Below are 16,134 nucleotides of genomic sequence, written 5' to 3' on the forward strand. Positions count from 1 at the left end.
ATTCAGTAAATAAAATGTAAAGAGCACAATATTTCAAACATTGCGCTTTTTTATATTTACATGACTTCTCTGAACAATAAGTCATCAAAACAATACGCATCGATCTACCAAAGTAAGCATTTCGATCTTTTGTTTCGTATTTTTCACGCAAACATACGGAAAAGCGGAAAATATTAATCTACCACTTTCGGTGTTTATACATCTATTAAACCTAATTTTATCTTTTTTCTGCGTAATATAATTAATTTTTAGAAGCTATTTATCATGCAAAATATCATATATTTTTTAGATTTTCAAGTGAAACAACATTCATGCTTTTTTTTTTTTTGAAATTTTTATTAATAGCATACTTAAATGAAAATAAGTTCACTGTAATTATTAAACCTATGCATATATATTATTCTAATTTTGGAGTAATTTTACTCGGAATTATTTTTTGAGCCGATTTTTGGTTGTAAAACTATTTGATCATAACACATATTCGATTTGCCATTAAAAAACAATAAGGAACAAATATTTTTCTATTGCTTTATAATTAAAATAATTCATTAAAATCATTCCTTTAGAAGGTAATCATTCCTTCTGTACTTCTTGAATTTTCTACCAGGTATTAAATTTTTCTTGTAAAAAAATCCGATTTCTTTACTGGTGAAATTTGGCATCTTCAGTTCCAGAATTTCTAGTGCCCATAATGTAGATATATCGCAAACAACTAGTTCGAATAAAAGCGGGGTTTTGAAACAATTTTCATATAACAACTAAAAAAATATATGCATTCCTTTATTTATTTTCTATACAAATATTTTATAAAGGTTTAAAAAATGCACGAAAATGATTAAATTATTTTTTTAAAAAAATTATAAACTTAACATTTCAATCACAAAAATAATATTTAGTAAATAAAAATTAATTGTAGCTTCATATGAAAAATGACCTGATTTGCGAATTACTAGAATATGTGATTTTTGCTTTATTTACTTACGCAATTATACCAAATTCGTTAAAAATATCATCCTAATTTAATTAATTAATTATTTTTTATTTGGGTCCTGCAGATAAAACACTATTAATAATTTTTGATTAATGCTGGATCTCATGCAATTTTTTCTTATTTTCAATCATGTATTAAGATTCAAAGCACTCTACTTACCTTAAATTTGTGAGCATAAAATATCAAAAACGAATGAGATAATATTAAAATGTATGCGTATTCGAACTCAAGCAAATCAACAAGAGTTGTCTCCTCAAAACTTTCTTGCATACTCTCTAATAAAGGTGAATTTGCATTTTAAGTATGTTTTTCCCAACCATTTGAAACCAAAATTTGACCAGAACTACAATTGAAGTCACAATGTCACAAATCAAATTTGATACATTCAAGTCATTGTGTTTTTGAGCAATCGCGTTTATATGCTTCTGAAAGAACAAACTGACAGGCGATCAATTCCTTCTTGGATTTGGTTCAAAATTTATAGTATCTACAATGCAGATGTTAAAGCTGTGTACAGAATTGTATCCATCTAAATTTACTCGTTTTATACTTATCGTGTTGTCTTAAATTTAAACAGCCGGACAGGCAGACTTTCTCTGAACAGATTTTTCTCAAAATTTGATAGAAATATACAAATTTGGTATAAAAACCATATACTAAATTAAAAAAAAAAATCTTTGCAAAAACTTTTACAAATATTTTTACACAAAAATAAATGTTATACCATTTTAAAATTTCAAAAATTATATTTTAACGATTCTCATTTATCATTGAAAGTTAAAGCAAAAGGATTCTGTTTAACACCTGTACCGCGAAATTTAGAAGATAGACGAACCGGATATTTTCATTTTTAATAATGGTGTGTTGTTAAAGGGCTGGTCACCATGCAGAATGAAGAGAATATACGTAAGACAAAATAACATGACTTTAATACGTGACTATTTGGCTGGATCATGGGCATGACATAATATCAAACGATTTGCCTGAAATCGTATATAATCAATACTCCCAGCGAATCAGCTGGGCCTGAGGCGACTAGCAGTGAATGAAGATGAGTAAGTGTCTGTCTATCTGTCTCTGCGTGTTAGTGCTGTACAAGCCAGGCAGTTTGACCTACTACTGCAAAATTTAGCATATACTACATACTTTGGAGAGCTAGACAATGTTTCTGGGAAAATTTTTCCTAAAATTTTGATTAATTAAAAATGAAGCGAATTTTTGGCGTTTTTCTACGACAATTTGCGATATATTACAAAAATTAATTTTACACCATTTCAAAAAATTTTAAAAATTTTATCTTTTTAATGATACCGATTTAACAGTCATGCGAATTTTTTTCTAAATTATGGCATTTTTTTAAAAATAATTTTTTACCTAATTTTCAATTTTAGATTGTTGTTCTGAAATGCAAACCGTTTTTCAATATCTTATCAATTATTTAATCGTATAATTTTCGTCCATACCATTATTGATAACTAAGAACGAAGAAATTTGACAGAAATCTACAAATTTGTTATAAAGACCATATACCAAATTTCATCCGTCTAGCTCAAAGCATTTTTGAATTATCTTTGCCACGGACCGAGAGATAGATGGCAATTTCCAAAAATGTGTTTTTGAACTGTGGGTGGTCTGAAACGTAAAGATTCATCAAAATCTCGAGTTCGAATTTTTTAAACGACTACAATACTTTCTTTATACTTCGTATACGAGAAAATAAAAAAGTGGGATGAAAAAATTATTAAATTTGGCGATCAAAATTAAAAACTATGAAAGGTGAAAATTGTATACTCAGGCATTCTTTGATTTATGCATTTCTGATGCTTATTTAACCATGATAGAAACAGGGCCTGACTTAGCCTAATGGGGGCCCGGGGCAAAAACTTCTTTGGGGGCCCCCCTCTGCTCTTATTTTTGTAAACATATCGCATTTGCGATATGTAAAAATAAATACAAGCTTTTGATTGGCCAAATTTGGCATCGTAGAAATTTTAATTGAATTCCGCACTAGAAAGCCATGGATTTACGAAATATAGATTTTTTTTTGTATTCATATGATAGATTAATGAAGAAGGCAGAACTATTAAATATTAGTTTTGCTGTAAAGTGGACATTGGAGAATGGAGGCCAAAATTAAAATCTTCATAAACAATTTGTCTTTTACGAATATTAAAACGAGTTATAATCAGTCTCAAATTTGTATTTGATATAGAAGTAAATAATGAATTCTTGAGTTCCCAAGTTTTGCCCATCTTAACTGATTGAAAGGACATTCTGAAAATTTAGAGAATGAGTTGATAAAACATTTTGATGAGTTGCCACCGAATGTGATCAAATATTAAAAATTCCATCCCCTTATTCTTTTATCAAAAGGATTTGTAAACAATGCATTCGTCAAAGATTCAAGGAATGTGGGATAGATTTTTCTCTGATAAATAGGCCTGCGGTGGCCTGGTGATAAGGTCTCGGCTTCACAATCGAAGGGCTTTAGGTTCGAGACCTGATTACACCGAAGAACCGTCGGGTAAGGGGGACTGGTGCACGTTAAATCCGTTGGAACCACACGTCCTCACGCTGGTGTGGTGTAGGAGTTTGGAGAAGGGGTGCCAGTTCAAATTTCCTCCTCGTCATCTGCCCGTGATTCAAAATTACGAGATACCTCCTCCCGCTGGTGTGGTGTAGGGGTTTGGAGAAGGGGTGCCAGTTCAAATATCATCCTCGTCATTTGACCGCGGTTCGAAATTACGAGGTCAGTCACAAAATACCCTAGTGCTGCTTTAAAACGGGACGTTAGTGTAATTAAACTAAACTCCCCTGATAAATGTGTGAGATTGTTATTTGTTCAATGAACATAAAATGAAATAACTGACTATTAAAAACATTTATTTATTCTTCGTTGCAGTCCTTGATATTCAATATTATTTACTTTTGTTATTAAGTCATGTAGAAGTAGTTTTTGTATAATCCAGTTACTAGGCTTTCCTTTTGTTCTTTTTTTTTTCTTTTTTTTTTTTCTTTTTTTTCTGAATTTCTATTTTTCTATTCTGGCAGATCCTAACAAGACTTGTATCAATTGAGAAAACCAAAATAAAAAACATTTTTGCTATCAAAGAGATTTCATTCTTTTTTTTTATTTTAATAATATTCATCAAATGACTTTTTTTAAAAAAAATAATATTTATGATGTAGCCTGGCATATTTTTCTTTTTCTTTCTTCTAATTCTGCTATTTTCATATTTTTGTGTAATTTAGTAGTTGTTAGTTTGTGTATTATATTACTAATCGCATTTAGTAACCAACTGGCCATATAGGTTATAGTTAATTTTTGATAAATTGTGTAACTATAACTTCACTCCCATGATTCCGCTAAATTATCTGACAGTAAAATCATGCTGTTTTAATTGTCTTGCTTAAATTCTGTTTATTGTGGATAAATCTTTTTTTTACCCTTTCGCCGTTTTCTCCTGTCCGCAAAAATTTCTCCTCAGCGTTCCTCTGTTTTTCGCCGCATGTAGTGTTGTTTTCTCTGTACAGATGTTTCTGTATAGATTAGTATATATCTCTACATACTATTTATATTATATTAGTATGTATTATTAGTATATACTCTGTATACTATAATATATTGGTACAAATATGTCTGTACAGATTAGAACAAACAAAAATAAAAACTCAAACAAGTAAACATTTACAAAGCATTTTAAAAGTTTTAAAATTTAGAAGAACGCTTGAAACGCGTTACGGCCGCCCTGCATAAGTTTCACTTGCAGCTGTAGATGCGTTACGGACGACGACGAGTTAAAGGAGACAATCCCACAGCATAAGAGCGCAATTATCATCTGTCTTCTAAATTTTGTGATGCTAACCGCTTTGGGCGACCAGCTTGTTCGACCAGATTTTTAACTTTTGGGGGCAGTTAAATTATTAATATGGAATGCATGAAAAAAATTTATCATGTCAAAAGACTGAAAAACTTGAATTTAATTTTATTAGTCTGCTCAAATTTTTGCACGTGCAAATTGAAAACAATGTATTTTGTGAAATAAAAGGGGAAGTAAAAATCCTATTTAAGAGTTATGGTCCAAATAAAGTTTTTTTTTCTTTTTTTTCGTTTTAACACTGACTATTTTAGAATGGACTTAGTAATTTTGAACTGCCGTCAGATGACGAGGACGACATCTGAGCTGGCATCTCCCTCTCCAAGCTTCCACACCACACCAGCGGAAGGACGTTTGACCCGATGGATTTAACGCACACCAGACTCACTTACACGATGGAATTGGGTTTCGCACCTGAAACCCTACAGCTCCGAAGCCTTACCACCAGGCCACCGCGGTCCTGTGCAGGAATGGATATTATTAGAAGGTAAATTTTTGAGATTTAAGGTAACGCAAAAAATAATTTTTGTGAGATAATACTTTTGGAAGATATTTTCATCAATTTCTGTAAGTAATTCATAACCATTTGAAGATGGTTAAGACTGTTTTCGAGCTCGATTAATCGTTCTCTTTGATGCCTATTTCTTTCTTTTTGCTGCATCTTTTTTGGAATGGAACTTTTTGCGGATATCGCTGACCCATCCATTTTCCAGTTTCATTAATTTGCGAGATGTTGAGAAGTCTGAAACTTTGGACAATAAGGAATAAGAGCTTTTTCTGTGCTAAGTTATCATTTTATGATATAGTATATAGACAGACTGCCTTTGTTTGCTTAGATTATTGACTTTTTAGGTTGATAAATCATGACTATGGAATACATTTTTTAAAAAATTTACTCTTATTATTTGACGCAATTGAAAACAAAAATTTAATGGAATTTATTTGCTACTAATTATTGCGCTTATAAATTAAAGAGTTTGTATATTACGAAATAAAGGCGGAAGTGCAAATTCTATTTGGGAATTAATGCTCATAGAGAGCAATTTCATTCATTTTAATTTTAAGATTGACAAGTTTAATTATATTAACATCTTGTTTTAAAGCAACACTAGGGCAATTTTGGGACGGATCAAGTAATTTTGAACCACTGTCAGATGAAAAGGACAACATCTGAGCTGGCACCCCCTCTAAGCTTCCACACCACACCAGCGGGAAGACGCTTGGTCCCGACGGATTTGATGCGCACTAGACCCGCTTACACAACGGTTCTTTGGTGGAATCGGGTCTCGAACCTGCAACCCTCCGGTTCGAAAACCGAGACTTTGCCACCAGGCTACCGCGATCCTTGAAGATTGACGATTGAATATTAAAATAGATGAATTTGAATTTTCTCATAACATCGCAGGTACTTTTGACCATCATACTTGGTGTTTTGTTCAGATAGAGTAATTATGAGCGAATAAACCGAAAACTTTATTTCTTACTTTGTTTAAAGGACCATTGGCAAAGTTCTATTTTGCAAGCAAGCATAAGCTAGTAAAATTCAACTTGTCACTTTATTATAGTTACAGATTGTGCATTGCATTAATTTTTTTTTTAAATCAATGTAAAGAGGCAAAAAAAATTTACAGAAATAAAGCTGATATAATCAAGACAATTTTTTTGAGTTTTAAATGTAAATTTTTTAATGAAATAATTGTATTTTAAGATATAGTTATCGATTTCTGTAGGTTAAGTCATGGCGAGTATCTATCTAGCAATGGTTAAGCCTATTTTCACGCTGGATTAAACTTTCAATTTGATGTCTATTTCCTGATTTCTTTTACATTTCCTTTCGTCTAACTGATTGTAGCAGTTTTTGATAACACACCAAGACCTCTTCAGAACATTTCCAGTAATATTTAATAGTGCGAAAATTCAGCAAAAATTCGCCCGGTTAATAAAATTTTGATTGACTCATTAGGTGGAAAGAAAATCTTCACAAATTACGCGATGCCGTGCTATTCTCGTGGTCACAGATCTCGCCAAGTTCCATGCACACATTGTGTTCATGCTCCGCCACTTAGCTGCTGTTTTGGCAGTTATAAAAATGTGACTCGACTGTGTACATTTAGATGCTAAAACTGTACGTTTTGTATTTATTGGATTAACTTGCATTTGGACACAAAAACTTCTAGAGAATGGATTTTATTCAAAATTTGATAAAAATCTTCAAGTACGGTGCTAAGAGCATGTACCAAATTTCCTGCCTCTAGTTCAAAGGGTTTTTGAGTTATTGTGTGCATAGAAAAACATAATTACATTTTTTTTTTTTTTTTTTTTTTTTGGATTCGGGGAGTTTTGAAACTTTAAGATTAGACAAAATCTCGAGTTCGATTTTTTTTTTTTAATGATGATTTTAATACTTTCTCTTTGTACACGAGAAAGTAAACATTGTAAATAATACAGGGAAAATTGAACATATGATATGTACATTGCATTTTAAGATGGTGCAAAAATGATTCTTTGTACAATATTGATGAAAGTTATTGGTAAAAAAAATACATTTTGGACTAATTTTAGTTAATTAAAATGTTCGAAAAGTCACTTTGAAAAGCAAGTTTCCATCTTCAAAAGTATATCGTTGCCAAATTTATTTTGCAAGTCAAATGTCCTCTGCAGAACGCCAAGAGATATAGATTTACTTTATTGTCATTCGAGATACATTATTCAGTACTGATACGAGCGAAAACTGCATTCTTTATTGCATACTTTCTTCTAAACAGCTTAAAGCCATATTCCTTAATTAAATAAAATTCGTATGCAAATACAATAAGTAATTGTATTTGCTTCCTGCTGCACTCCTATTTATTGCACAATTTCGAAGTATTCTTCTTCCACAACAGAGTGCGTTCATCGTTCTATACGGAAGAGAATCGAGTATATATTTCAGAGCATTGGCACCGATTTAAAAGCAAGGTTTACAGATCACATATTAACTCTTTTACCACTAAGCCAGCCCAACCCATTCGTGAAAGTTCAATAGTAATAGGTTGGTTTTCTTTTTTTTTTGGGGGGGGGTACTGTTTTAAAGGAGGGGTGCAGAATGCAAAGCAAGTTATCATTAAAAATGCTTTCACTTTATATCCTGAATTCCTATTTTGGAAAAGAAACCAATTCATTATTTAGAGCTTTGCCGGATTAGTAATGAGAGGGTTGAAATTCATTTATCACGTTTCACCCATGTGGATATGGCCCTTAAGTTAAAGAAACTACCCTTGCACAGATTTCAAATAAGATTTGACAGATATCTATGATTCTCCAGTAAAAGTCATGCCATAAACGAAATTTTTTCTTAAATTATCGCGTTCCAGACAAATCAAAACATTTTTTTTTTTAAAGAAGGGAGCAGGAGTAGAGATGAGGGAGATCTAAGATATGGAAATTCATAAGATATTTGAAGTCGAATTTTTGTATGATTACAATACTTGAAATACTATGTATATAATGAAGTTAAAAGCAATATGTCCATTTTTTTAAAAAACTAATTAAAAAGAATAAAATAATTTTGATAATAATATTAAGGAATTGGTAATAAAAATTTAAAATTCTGCAAAATGTAGGATTAGATTTTTATTCAAATTAAACACATATAAATTAATCACGAGTTGCTATTACAGTTTTGAGATTGATGGAAGTACACGTGTCAAGATTACTTTTCATCGAGCATGAAATGTTACAAACAACTAAAATTAAAGTTAAGCAGAATTGAAAAATATTCACCTTTCCAATGAGAAACAATCATTAATAGAATGAAGCAAACTGAGTAGTGAAATGAGCATGCAAATTATAAATTAACAAATTTGCAGATCTGTCTTTGGATGAAGAAATATTATTTATTTTATATCTTCCTGAAATCAGTGAAATTTCAAAACTCTAACGACATGAAGGAAACTTTCATTTATGTAATTCACTTTTAGAATGTTCAAAATGAAACTGATAGTTAGGAATTTATAATCGATCACGTTCCAATTGTGGCCCAACAACTAATTTTTACATCATTACATTGTATAAATTTTCAACTGAAAAATGACAAAGAATTACTTTTTATGTTGTTTGTCAATAAATGTATTGCTGAAAAAATTATTCTATATTTTAATACACACCATCAATTTTATTAATCATATTTAATAAAATATTCTAGATATTCTGACATTTTGGATACAGAAAGTTTCACAAACAGGCTGAATGAGTTATGAAGAATTTTAGATCATTTTAATTGTGAGGCAAATTTAACTTTTTAAAGATCAGTCATTGAACAAGTAACACTTGCTTGAGGCAGCAGTTGATAGACTTAAAATAATAAAATTCAAAAGTTCCATAATTCAATAAGTTTTGATGGCAAAAGAGTAGAACATTTTTTTTTTTTCCCCCGTAATGTTAGCGTATTAAGAAAATTTTGCTAATAAGAGGCCCAAGGGATAGTGTAAAAATTTAGACATTACAACTTTTTTTAGCAGTACACTTGTCAATTCAAAAATTGAAAAATATTATTATTTACTTAAAATAAAACATTTTTTGGAATTGGAAGAATTAGCTTCTCATCAATGGCTCAGAAATTAGCTACTGGGTCACAATTAGCATGAACAACTTGTATTTAAAAATTAAAGGCAGTATAAGAGGTAAATTATTTTTGATATATTCATAACCATATATTCAAATCCTTTCAGTCAAAAAGGAAGTTTATGCAGCATTCGAAATTAAATTAAATCAGATTGAAAAAAGTTTAAAAAATTAAAAAAAAAAATGTAAATTTGCAAATAATTATTGAAAGTTGAGCTATCCTTTCTTTAAAAATCTATTCCTGACTTCCATCTATAATGTGGTATGAATTCATCTATTGCATCCACCTTTTTAAAATTTTAGATTTGTATTTAAATAATGAAAAACGCCTTCAAATACAAAATCACGATTAAAATAAACTTCGCCTTTTAATTTTATACAAACCACATATTTCATAAAAACTAAGATTTATTAGTTTCCATTTTAATTAATAACTCTTCTAATTGAAATAGTTTTGAAAATTTAATTTATAAAATCACAGACAAATTTTGTCAAGTCTAAGAAAAAAAAAAAAAAAAACACTGAAATTTGTACAATATAAAGTGAATAATAGCAAATTACAAAGAAAAAAAAAAGCAAGCGCAATAAAAGAAAATGTGACACACTTCACTGATTTAAAAACTATTGCTTGTTTTATTATTCAGCAGAGCATTTTTTACATATACAATTTTAAATTATATGTAAACATTCTTGAAAAACATTATTAAAATTTAGTGTATATATTTAATGCAAGCTTAATTCTCAAATAAATAGTTTGATAAATGAGTCTTAAATGCTTTTGAAGTATATGACAATTGATAAATTTTAATAAAAATAGTATAACAAACGTTGGCAATGGAACTGAGAGGAACAGAGGCAGTAACTGCTTATAATTGAAAACTGCAAGAAACCAAGATATGTAAAACAAATGAATATCACAAAAAATAAATATACAAATGAAGAAATGAAAAGATTTATAATGATGCTCATAAGATGGAATATATATATATATACACACTTTTTTTTTTCTTTTAGAACATTACTTTACAGCTTAATAACCTACTTTATTGTAATAAAAATACGATCAATTTTTGTGCAAAAGATTATATTATTAAAAAATACATAATTAGGTTAAATACTGAATTTTAATCTTTGATTTCTTTTGTTTTCCTACAATAAAATATGCAATATGCTCAGTTTTTGAAAGACATTAATGTGATTAACTAAAATATGAGCCTCATAAAGCACTCAAGAATATGAATTTTACAGAGTAGTTTAATTTTAATTTACAAATACAATAATTTGATGCACATACCATTCAAATGTGCTACAGTTAAAAGATTATTCGTTCATTACTCAGCACTAGACAGATGATATATTTCTATTTGGAAAATGGAAGACAAATTTTTAAAAATAACTAATTAATCAAATCAATTCAGGTAGATCTGATGAATAGAAGAAAAGGGAAAACACAGTATAATATATATAAATATAAATATGAAATAAATTTAAGAATTATAATTTAATGTACTTATGGTTAGAATTGATTACAATGAATAGAACTAAAGTTTAAATTAATATTAATAAAATTACAAGAGAAAATTGATTTGATTGAAAATCATATGCATTGTCATGCAAAATATGGGAATACAGCAAAATAAAAATTTTCTCTCATTCCAACAATAATAAATATTTCTATTAAAAAGAAAAACAAATCACATCCAACATCACATCAAGATGACTTGTTTAAATGGGGAACAAAACAAAAAATAAATAAACTAAATAACAAGAACAGAAATTTCTGTAGATCTAATTAAACTATTAAAAGTAAAAAAACAAAACAAATGTTTTAAATAAAACTGATAGTAAATTTCAAGCAATGTTCCCCATTCAAAAACAGAACAAACAATAAAGTGGAATGTTCCAAAATTTGAAAGCTCTGATACTTGCAGAACACAGAAAAATTGTTCATTAAAAGGTATTTCTTCATAATTAAATGTCTGATATGTCATGTTAAAAGTGAATCAGATTCTGAATCGTCATCTAAAAGTCCTTTATCTTCTTTTTGTGAAGGAATTCCAATCCTGCGGTTATGTCTGATAATTGAATTCCTATGCAGTTGTTCTGGAAGGAAAATTAAAAATTAGTATACAATGGAAATAATTTATGTAAACAGAATCAAACAATAGTTAAAAGAACATACATACAATTACCAGTAAAGGAATTAAAAATAACCTATTCTTTGTTGATGGTAGTGGGAAGTTCAAAGCAGAAGACAGAAAAATTATTTTTATTTATTTGAACTTTCTTTTGTGAATAATTTGCAATGCACTCATTAGTTCTACAGAAGATCATATACTTTTAGATTAGATACACAAAAATGATTATAAATATCTATTATTAATGCATTATAGAAAACTCCCAATGTGAATAATACCTTCTGCTATTTAATGAAATTTCACACTGTTTTGAATTTAACATATATATGCGAAAGAACTTACAAAAGGTATATTAAAATAGAAAAAAAGGCTAGTCAACAAGTTAAATAAATGCAAAACTCAACTAATAAAGCAAATGAATTTTAAAAAATGACTGACCTTTTACTGATAATTTAATAAAAAAACATATATTAATTTTTATACCTAAAGATTGAATATCAGTTATCATGTACATTATAACCAAGATGAATTACAGTCATATCAACTGAAATAAAGCGTACAATGTTTAGAATAATATATATCAATAAGTATATAACACTCTTATGACATAAAAATCCAAATTCATCTGAAAGCTGTTAATCAGAGACTCACCCTGGCTCAGTCTATTCAAAGATATATATAAAATTGTGTTACTATAATATAATAATTTGGCTCATTTTTTTGCTTCTACTGAGCAACTGTGCAAAGCAAACAATCAAATTGTAAAAAGGCAAGAGGAGAATTAGAATGTAGAGTAAAATATCTAGTAAAATTAGATAATTGCTTAAATAAAGGGCAACATATTATATCCTTTATACAAACATAAAAAGATAAATTTGAGTAGTTTCAAGTGAGGTGGAAAAAATTCTGGCATTTTGACAGATGAATAATTGCATCATGAGCACATTGGTGCATGCGTAACCATAAAAGTTTTTACAATGGAAAAAAATCATTAAATATCAAAGCATGATAAGATAAACTGTAAAACACTTAGAAAATCTATATAATTAAAATACTTTTAAGAGCACTAACAAAAAATAATTTCAGTGCAAGCAGGATAGCAGAAATTCCTAGGAATGATGAAATTTAAAAGAGAAAACGGAATCCATTTGATAAAATTGGTATAGAAATTTCATAATAATGTCTATGTTCAGTCTATAAAAAAATGATTTAGTATAAATTAAAGATTTAAATGACATAATTCTAGGGCATGACAAAACTTACTGCTTGCTCAGACATTTTTATTATACTGCAAAATTGGTTGAAATAATTTTAAAATAATATTGTAAAGAAAACATATATTTTTGCAATTAATGCAAATTTGCAACTATCAACATAAAAATTATAAAGTAGCAACAAAACTCTTGATAAAGTCCAAAAGCTACATAATGAACAATCTTTAGCTATCTAGGGATATTTTTTTCTGGCTCATAAATTACCTAGCCATGATCTAACTTAGAAAGCATGCAATTATATATAGAGAAAGTTGATTATTTTCCAAACTGTATTTAGCATAATAAAAAAATTTCAGGAGGATACAAACAACTTCTTATAAATACTTCTTTTAAAAGTAAAATATTTTATTGTATTTTTCTGAATTTAAAACTGAATACATATAAAAATACATTTTAAGAGATTCATGTAAAAGCTGTAAATGATTTAAAATCAATAATAAATTAATAAAATGATAAATAATTAATAATCATATTAAATATTTAAGTTGAAAACATAATTCAAAATTCATTAAAAATAAATAAAAGGCATAATATTGATAATTAAAGATCACATCACTTTTTTTTTTCATACTGGATGCTAAATATAATGCATGTTGAAATTAATGATCATCAGCTGTTTAAGTATGGTGTTAATGACAAATTTAGATTTATAAAAAATTATGCTTCATTTCCAACTGACAAATAACTTCATTAACATAAACTATACATTGCATCAATTTTAAGTAACAATTTAATAGCTTTACTAAAAATGCCAATTATTAAGTAGCTGAAGACTCATCACTCTTTAAACTCATGACTATTGCTAATGAAATTGTCATTTAATAAAATTCCAAATAATAATAATCTCCAAATCTTAAATTTAGATTCCTGAATATAAAAATTAAATGTACTTGATTGCTAGTAGTAATTAAAATGAATTAAAAGAATCTAAGTTTATTTTAAATTTATGCTGATTTAATATAATCTATGCCAAATTTTAAATGTGCATCACACATACATGTTCAAAATATCTAATAGTATAAATTTTTTGTAAAACCAAAAGAACTACATAAAAACTTTTAGACTTTTTGGAACAAAATATAAAGACTTTTTCATTAGTAAGCCAGATATTTTTTTTATTTACTTCTCAAATCTTTTATCTGATTCTATTATCTTTTATCTCAAATTTAAAAAAAAAAAAAAGAATCTTAACTAAAATGTGATTATTTATTAACAGTAGCAATAAAAATTTTCATAGATTGCCTTTTTTTTTTTAAAGAAAATAAATCCAAACATCCAAAATTATAACAGTATCAAATGCTCATTTTTTACTTTTTAAGTAACTTTATATACTTACTTTTAAGAAATGAATATATTTATTCATTTCTTAAAAACAAACATTGAGCTCTAAATTTTAATTTTAGATTTCTATATATTAAAATTAAGTGTATTATTTTGCGAGTTTAAAACAAAACTATATACTGAGATACAAAATTGTTAGTTAAGAAATAGTTAATATAAATATCATAAATAGGAAACAACTAATATCAGATAGATGCAAGAAAAAAGATAAAGAAACCAAAAATTTTGTACCTTCATTTCTTCTGGTTCCAACTGATTGGGTAAGCAAGCAACCTAGAGCAATCAAACCAAGTAAAACAGCTCCTCCACAAGAAAATACCAAAACATATTTGAAAAAAAACTTGCATTCAGTGCAGCAAGATCTGAAAATAAAATTTCATTTTGATAAATATCTTACAAAAAGAGTTTCAATACTTTAATTTTAATTCTTCATAATTAACACAATTTAACAAAATGAATTAGCTTTGCAATTCTACACAAAATAAACATTTGAAAGATCATTTTAAAAACTATCAATAGACTTATGCTATATTTTTTTAACTTATTAAATAAACAGAATTCATGATCTACAACATGCTTCCAAGTAGATGTATCATTTTCTAAAACAAATTTAAAGTAAAATAATCTTAAAGAAACTTTATAAAAACTCTTTACTTTTTAAAATAAGAGAAGACTGGCAAAACTATAATTTATTTAATTGATAACTATAGTAACAAATAAAAATTACTGTATATATATATATTACAATTTTTTTCCACTTATAAGATATTTAAAAAGGTTTCTTTATAAATTTAATGGGTTGACATTTCCTTTATATAAAGCAATGATAATCTAAAATTGTTGTTTCCTTTGCTAACAAGTAATTATCAAATCAGTATGAACAAAAATTTGAACAAATTTTACAAGGATGATATGAGTATTATATAAAAATTTCAATTTTGATTATATGTCTAATAAACAGAAAATGCCATAAAATTATAATAATATAGACTGAATTGCCATCATTGCTATAGATTTTGCTCACTAAATAGTCAAAAGACATTATTTATCATGCATATTTATTATAATTTCATCTGTGTGAATTGATTAAAATGAATTAATTCAAATCAAACGATTACTATAACTTCAATCATCAAAAGGCCATAGTTATTTATAGGCAAATGATATAACACAGTAATAGGATAAGATAATTGCCTTTTCCCCCTTCTCATATTTTTATGAAACAAGGGTTACTATTGAAAGAAACACTTGAAAGAAATAAGAGAAAAACAATCTATAATAAAAACATATTATAGTTCCTAAATATAAATACGAGTTTATTATATAGAATGCTAAATGTAATAATAAAATAATACCACAATTTAACATCTGCTTTATCCCATTTTTTGATTACAGAATTTACTTTTACGTATTATGTCACATCAAAAATTTGTGTGCGATTCTTACAGAGAGCATAAGAGCGAACTTTATAGAAAAAGCCAATGCTCGCTTGGCTATGTTCTTTCCATTTGGAAGATAATAGTGTCTTTTGTCTCTACAACATTGAATAATGATAAATCGATTTCTAGAGTATGGTAAATTTTTTAAAATGGAAAATGAAAAGATTCAATTTTAACATATAATGCTTTAAGAATTTCGGAAAGGTGTGAATGTTGAACCTGTACCAGAAATTTTTCATCTATTTATGACTGCACTCCTATACTGTGGGTATTGGGGAAAAAAAAAAAAAAGGTTTAGTAGGTTCTGAAATGGCAATTTTATGTTGAAAGACCAACCAAGATCAAAATTGTCTTTCAACATTGAATAATGTGAAAGTTTTAGTGAAAAAAAAAAATAAACAACTGCTGAAACTGCAGAGGAGCTGAACGCTGCTAAGTCAATTGCATCTCACCATTTAAAAAAGATATGAT

General features: G+C 27.9%; 1 protein-coding gene across 2 annotated transcripts in view; it reads right to left on the reverse strand.

Moving 5' to 3' along the window:
- Nucleotides 1-10,081: 10,081 nt before the first annotated feature.
- LOC129976233 (major facilitator superfamily domain-containing protein 12-like) overlaps nt 10,082-16,134 on the reverse strand; it is a 63,722-nt gene continuing 57,669 nt past the window's right edge. For both annotated transcript variants that reach the window (XM_056089709.1, XM_056089708.1), the window contains exons 10-11: nt 14,456-14,586; nt 10,082-11,574 (exon numbers count right to left, since the gene is read on the reverse strand). In XM_056089709.1, the coding sequence (XP_055945684.1) occupies nt 11,459-11,574; nt 14,456-14,586 (247 nt within the window). In that variant the 3' untranslated portion in view covers nt 10,082-11,458. The remainder of the gene's footprint in view (nt 11,575-14,455; nt 14,587-16,134) is intronic.

Source organism: Argiope bruennichi, chromosome 7 (genome assembly GCF_947563725.1).
Source record: "Argiope bruennichi chromosome 7, qqArgBrue1.1, whole genome shotgun sequence".
In the NCBI taxonomy this organism is placed as follows: Eukaryota; Metazoa; Arthropoda; class Arachnida; order Araneae; family Araneidae; genus Argiope; species Argiope bruennichi.